Genomic DNA, 7362 nt, shown 5'->3' with positions numbered 1-7362 from the left:
TCAAACACCTCTGGGCGTTTACTATTATAATCTCGAAAATTTACCGTTAAAAAGAGTGTCAGAACCTGAATTCTGTGAGCAATGCCCCATCTGGCCCAACGTAAAATTAGAAGAGATAGAATCAATAATTGCAGCTGGTCCGATATGATTCCGGTGTTTATTTAGGGTATGATCTCGCTTAACTTGCCCGGGTTTGATACTAATCGGGTACTATTAATGTTAACCCCTTGCCTTATAACATCGAGCCAGACACGTGGTGACGATTTCGAACTGGATTTAATAAATATGTATATTGTACTATTTATTTTCTTTGAATCGAAGTGAAACTCTTTTAAATTGATATTAATATTTCAGATTTAGAGTAAATGTTACACTTGCCCTGAGAATAAAATTCCTTTTGTATCTGGGAAATTATTAGCGATAACGGAATGCTTGAGAGTACAGTCGTCAAACAAATCGTAAGGCAAGGGGATACTTTTCAAGGAAAAATTACGAACACAATTAGTCTGTACGATCCAAATTATAATTTCTATTTCAGAGATATCAACTGGACCGCCAGAATCAATCGTTAGCGCGCGTGCTATAGTTTACACCGAGACTAAACAGGTGTTATGTGCCAGGATGGAAGGATTCTCATTAACGCCTCACCGACCGGAAGGTGGTAACGCGTTAAAACCGACAATACGAAGACCGGGAAGAACAGAAAGCGACTCGAGGTGGCGAGAAGAAGAGGTAAGAAGCGAACGGAATCGGTCCCCAACCAATGGAACAAGAAACCAGGGGAGCCTTCATCCCCTCTCGAGTGGCTGGTCCGCTCTTCTCCACATCCGGCGTCGTTCACCGATGTCTTCGGTGCCGTGACGCCCACGCAATCAGTTATTTGGCGAGCCTCCATCCTCGTACAGGTGTCTTTCGAGTTACTCGTCCGATCTACGACTTTCCGTTAGTTCAGAAACGTTCGGTGACACGGAATAACAGCTCCGCGAAGAACATTAAAGGAGAATAGTTTCCATTTTGGAGATATTTATGGTACGTTTCTACATGGTTGTCCAATTTCTTTGAAGTTTCAGACGGAAAGAGTTTACCGTCCGCAATCAGTGTGAGTAACATTCGATGCAAAAATCGACAAATATGTATCACTATTGTTTTATCTTGGATTCTTAACGTGATTCCGTAGAATATTTCTTATATATCTATGTTGGTGACTTTCCGTGCTTTTTTCGTCTTCCTTAGTACTGTGATCATCGAGATAAATTCCATTTACTCAGTTGTGTCTTTCAAGCTTTCCAGCAACAGTCTTCAATTTTTAAAAGAAGATTCGTTGGATGTCTAAGGAGAATAAATAATTGATTATTTTTCACAATCACTTGCATTCACCTGGGCGCCCCGAAGGCAAGATGTCGGCATAGCTGATGTTTTCGAAAATTCGGCTGTGTCACATCCAGCCAGCAGAACGTCCAGACATCCACGCAAGCTTCGGTATCCTCGATAGTGCGTACTGTATTTGACCATCACGTCGACGAACTCCGTTATAGAACTACAGCGGAAAGAACTCTAAAGATAAGGAACCGGTATGTTGTCATGATAAAATTCTCTATAATTAGCAAATCTTTGCCATTGCTACTCACACCGTGTGAGAACTGCACGTCCCTGTTCCGACTAAACATTCATCAAGCTTCGTTTCATTTTATAGATCAATTTTCATAGATCAAATACGAAAGCTGGAAGGGCAACACAAAACAGATCGGAAATGTAACGCGTATCATGTGTATTCGAATTGCATTCTGATGATGTTAATCGTTATGGAAAACTCTTCTGTTAAAATTAAAGGAATTTATTTTTCAGTAATTGGACATTGTTCGTTCAGACTGGAGAACTCGGTGTGAAAAGTAACGACGAGGATTTTTATAAATTTCCAACGAATCGTATGCTGTACACGTAATTTTTGACCGAACTTCTACCGGATGTGATGCCGTCTACAATGGAAAGCGTCGTAACGTGCTGCGCACGCTAATTAATGCATTAGAAGGACTATCCTTTCGACCCGTCGCCGTTTTAATCCCAAATCTCTTCCACTAAGAACGGGTAAACGCTTCGAAATCGTAAAAACTGTTTCTATTTCTTATTTTTTTCTGTCTATTATACTATAATTATTATATTGCGTTTGCATGCTTGTGCAAATTTCCATTCTCATAGACTGATTTATGAACAACCGAATTGAAGGTTAATTTATATCACTGATTAAGAAATTTACTAAGGTAGAATTAAAATCGGAAACTTGTTAATTTTTGTTAAAGCCGTGGTCTCATCAAATTTTATATCACATAGTCAAATAGTTATTTTAAATTGTTTTTGACTCTGCACTAGGGGAACCCGCTAACGGAGCTGTAAGTTGGGTTGCATAACACCAGGGATGAACGTACTAAATTGCGTAAAAATCCTGAGTCACAGCAAAAATGGATTAGATAAGCATTCAATTATACGAACAGAATTTGTAACAAAAATTCTACTTATATCTTTTTTTACATCAAAAATGATATATACATGTAAGGACAATTCTAAACAATGAATTATGTAGACATTTTTTCTGTCTAATAAATGACTGGCAGACAGAACATATGTAGCAAAGGAAAAGTTTTTACAAAGAAATAGGTAGATTTAGTTTCATGTTGAATGTAAAAGCAGGAATAGATAGCTCACAGAATAATTAAAAAGATACATATGTATTGTGTAAATAAAAAGTAAAAAAGAAATTCGCATTTACGATGCATTTTTTCGTTTGCATTATTCCCGTTAGAGGTCGCAACACGCGTGAAATATAACGTGCTGTGTAAGTATGCGACAAGATAGGTTATGTCACAGAAGGTGTAAAAAAGAAGGCTATTCAATCACAACCGTATCAAAGCAATACTATGGGAGGATCACGACAAATATTTTAGCCAGTTCGTGTAATATGTGATCGATGTATATAAAGCATAAATTAGATAGCTATCGGGAAAGTACTTCCCCTCGATATCTGACGAATCCAGTGAAGAGGTTATGTTATTAAACTGGCCGTCAAAACGTTTTTCTGTCATTCTGTCCACTTCGTTGCTCATGCTATGCGTCCTCGATCAAAATGAACAATTCGAATAACAAAGAAACCATAAATCTTCTCGATTTGCTGTCGGATAGCGATACTGACGTATCAGATTTAGTGCTTACACCTAAGAAGAAAAAAGTAAAACGGTAATTCTTATTTTATTTGTATCATAGTTTCATCTGCTTGATATTAGTCAAAATCACTTAAAAAAAACTTACTTTACATTAAAGGAAACATAGAAGAGGAAATACTGTCAAAATGAAGGAGGGCTATACCTGTGGCTGTGAAAAGTCTGATTTGAGAATTATATCATTGTGGTTGACAGCATTATTAATTACGTTCTGGTTGATAGCATTGTCCTGGCTGGCTGTCGTTTTATATGGGGAACTTAAAAGAATGGACATTTCTATAAAATCAGGTAAATAGATTACTACGACTATGTATGTTTGTAGTGTTAAGACAAATTAACATTAGCTTGCATCTGTTGTTTTCTTTGATTTATTGAAAAAGAGGCATCCAACTCGATTTGCGCTATTTTTATTCTGGAACTAATAACAGGACGAATTTAATAACATTATGACAAAAAATATATCTATATTTAAAAGTAAACGTTTATTTAGTACATTTGCTGATTTTTATTTTATATTCAGTGGTAAGTAATAAGAAACTATTATTGTATAAAAAGCTAAACGTTTGTACATTTCGTGCGATCAAACTAAAATAGATACAACATCCTTGAACCTTCAATATATAAGTATATATTTCCGGTATCGCTAACTGCGTTATAAATAGAATATTTTGAATCTGTCAGGTCTATGTATGGAAATGTAGTAGGATATCTACATCAATAAATTCGACCGCTTTATATACTACATAAAATTCGAAAATAATATAATTCTAAGACGAATGCAATTTTAAATTCAAAATTCGATTAATTGCATAATAACGATAGTTCGTATTCTCGATCGTTCCGATTACTTATCGGCGTTTCTCGAACTCGATCGTTCACACAATATTATCAAGTTATCGCATTCTCGATGTTTTTATCGATAACCGAATTCCGGGTAATTTAAACGAATTTCAATGTAGTACACACACACGATAACACTTTTTTAGCCTTTATAATTTAGGAAGATTGAATACCTATTATCTTCAGGATAACATTCACTCGTCAATAATTCATTCTATTCCACTACTTTATGCTCAATGAATCACGGGAACCCCTAGCAGTAGATAGCCCGCATGTCTCGGCCGCGTACCAACCCCCGTTCAGTCGATATCTGGCGCACGCCGCGAGTGGAACGCAGTAAAAGCTCAGACGACGGTGTCCGTGTTCTCTGTTCTCGTTGTAAAACACGTCAAAAAGACGACACGCTGATCAAAAAAAAAATCCACGACACCCCGATCCCGACGTCCCGTGTAAATTCGGTTCCCGTGTGTTTCTCGCTCGATAATAGACACGTTTCGCGTCCTCGTCGAGGACACCAATCGATCGTTGTATATAATTTACCCTCGACTTGGGTCAAGTTCCGCATGCACGAAGACCGTCGTCGATTAACTGTTCGGTGGCCGACAGGTGTGCACGGTTTTTAGCCATCGATTCCCGATCAGCCGAGCATAAGGAACACGTAAAAGTGTCCCTAATGGACTGCCGTTATACACTTGGAGGTAACAATATAGCAAATCAAATGAGATCGTAAACAGTAGGCTCACTTGTGGAACTGGCCCAAGTAAGGGGCCTAGGATTGTTTCCTTTAATAACTGAAAAATTTGCAAAGTTTAGGTTATAGAGAAGTTCATTCAAAAGGAAGTTGGATACCATAGTATTGGACAAATATTTACTGACTTAATACCCTTTGTTGATGACCGGGCTCAAACCAGTCTAAATGGCCCTGCTGGGTTAATTATTTTGCTGTATCGTTATCTTAAAGTATTGTAATACAATATACACTTGCCGATACAAATATAATCACTTCTTACTGCAAAAGATATTCTGTTTCCAATAAGAATTCATATTCTTTTGAAATTAATTTAGGAGAGCTACAACGTTAGGTAAACGTTAGTAAAAATTAGGGAATACGATGTTTGTATGATAGTGACACGATAATGATTTTCGACTTATTTTTCCGTTTTCGTAAAAAAACACCCTCTTATCTGTTTTTGTTCCACAAAGTTGTACGGAACGATAGCCGGTGTGAAGGGGTGGAGATGCGGAAAGGGTTGCTCGATGTGCGGGAATTTCTCCTTTGTTCTTCAGTAATACAAAGTGTGGTAAATAATTTGCTTTTGGGGGGGAACTGTGGTTACGTCAACCGGGAAATCAACCCTAGTCTGTGATTGCATTTCGTGAGTGGTTACTTCGATGTGTTATTTTTTTTTTATGTGAATTGACTGATGTTAAACGACTGTGTCAGGTGGAAGACAATGTTTTTAAAATACATCTCCTAACGGAATTTGTTTTGGAAATGAATAAGTTCCACTTTCTTGTGTATTGTAATTAGAATACCTTGCTTTAAAGATATTTAACCGTGGTAGGCCAAGTCAGTTTTGTTGATTGAGTAATTAGGGAGAAAATAGTTACCGAAATTTAATCCATGGTAGTTGTTATATTGTAACGTGTAATTTGAGAAGGATTGCTATTGAAGATCAATTATTGTCAGTTAACCTCTGTATGATTATAAAAGTTTATTCCTTTTTAATATTTCAATACTTCATAACTGCTGCGTATTTATAGCCTCACGACTGATTTACAAGTCTTCTAATTATACAGGTCAATTTGACAAAAAAAAATGTAATCACATTGATTTACGCGGAAATCGTCGATGGCTTATTAAAATTAATAACGCGAACGAGATTAAAGCGGAGAAAAACAGTTACCGCGAATACCGATGCACGCGTGAAATATACAGAATGTCCAATGCAAGATCATTTTTTGTGTTCAAAAGAAATATAAAAAGGATTCTATGTCGGATTTTATGATCACACGTATATAACCGACGATTAACAAAAACCGACCATTAACATTCAAATTGAGCAAAGAGTTTCTGTTTAAAAGAAAATTCAGTTACAACTGGATATTCACGTAACATACGAGAAATAACTTCGTCATCATAGAGATCGCGATTAAGAACGACCAGCTCGGTAATCCAGCAATCATTTCTGTCAGGGATTACGTTACTGTATCGAGAGCACAGTGAGACGTCAAAATCGGGGGAAAAAATATTGCATCGATGTTGCTATCCATCAAGTTCATTTCGCAACGTCGTTCTCGATTTTTAGTAAACAACGCCTTGCCTTATAATATCGAGTCCAACTCGTGGTGACGGTTTCAGTATGGGATCCAACAAACATGAATGTTATTAGTTTTCTTTGAGTCGAAATGAAATACTATTTTGTTGGTATTCATATTCAACATTCATGATAAACGTACACTTCTGATAAGTATACAGTTCTTTTGTTTCTGAGGAACTAGTAACGATAAAGTAATTTTGAAGACCCGTAGATGTCAGGAAAATCGTAGGGCAAGGGGTTCATAGTACGTCGAAGAAATGGTCGACGACAATTAATTGGAATCTTCTCTTTCAATGAAAACTCATATCGAACGCGCAGCAACAGCGTTCCCGTGAATTTCGTATTGTTTTCAATTCCGATATCTTATCAAACCTGCAGCCATGTTGACACTGACGCCGGTGTAATCCCCTTTATTGACGATACTCGGTGTCTCGAAACGATTAAGTCTTTTTAAATTGAAACAGACATCATACCTTATCGTCGCCCCTATTTCTCTTCGACGATCGGTTCTAGGTCAAAATGTATTTTTCTTCGGCGGAAACAACGGGACAAATACGATAACACGCACAAATTTGCTTTGTAAACTAGCTGTTTTATCGTTATTACTGCGCGGTACAAAGCAATTAGGGGCATCAGACTCGTGAGTCGATAGTATTCCTCCTTTATTTTCAATCAGGAAATTCGGTACCGTTTCGTTACGGTACAAACAAATTTTATATGGTCCAATAACAGCCGAAATTTGAAAACACGATACTTTTAATCAATCTTGTACACTGTCATTGAATATTGAATTGGTGCAAACGATCCATTGGATTCGAATGAAAGACTAACGATTGTTCCCAAGACTTTCGCGTGTATTACGTGAGCAACTACAGAGTGCCCTCTAAACGATGACACATCATCAAGAAATGAATTGCCATCTTGTGTGAACATTATAAAAAAAAAGGAAGAATATCAATGGGACCTTCGAACTATTTAGATTACGAACA

General features: G+C 37.1%; 1 protein-coding gene across 1 annotated transcript; it reads left to right on the top strand.

Annotated features, from left to right (window-relative positions):
• Positions 1-2952: 2952 nt before the first annotated feature.
• Positions 2953-3651, top strand: LOC107185936. Its single transcript, XM_015573713.1, has 3 exons — positions 2953-3228; positions 3313-3500; positions 3593-3651. The coding sequence occupies exons 1-3, from the start codon at positions 3119-3121 to the stop codon at positions 3649-3651; spliced, it is 357 nt and encodes a 118-aa protein (XP_015429199.1). The 5' UTR covers positions 2953-3118.
• The last annotated feature ends 3711 nt before the right edge of the window (positions 3652-7362 follow it).

This window comes from Dufourea novaeangliae, unplaced genomic scaffold, assembly GCF_001272555.1.
Source record: "Dufourea novaeangliae isolate 0120121106 unplaced genomic scaffold, ASM127255v1 scaffold54, whole genome shotgun sequence".
Classification (NCBI taxonomy): Eukaryota; Metazoa; Arthropoda; class Insecta; order Hymenoptera; family Halictidae; genus Dufourea; species Dufourea novaeangliae.
The sequence above is the reverse complement of the archived record's forward strand: the minus strand, read 5'-3'. Positions and strand labels throughout refer to the sequence as shown.

What these genes read in the sequence shown, in the direction of transcription:
- LOC107185936 (XM_015573713.1), top strand. Translation starts at nt 3,119, where the DNA reads ATGAACAATTCGAATAACAAAGAAACCATAAATCTTCTCGATTTGCTG. An exon ending in AAGAAGAAAAAAGTAAAACG is followed by an intron (nt 3,229 to 3,312) that starts GTAATTCTTATT and finishes TTTACATTAAAG; the next exon opens with GAAACATAGAAGAGGAAATA. An exon ending in GGACATTTCTATAAAATCAG is followed by an intron (nt 3,501 to 3,592) that starts GTAAATAGATTA and finishes TTATTGAAAAAG; the next exon opens with AGGCATCCAACTCGATTTGC.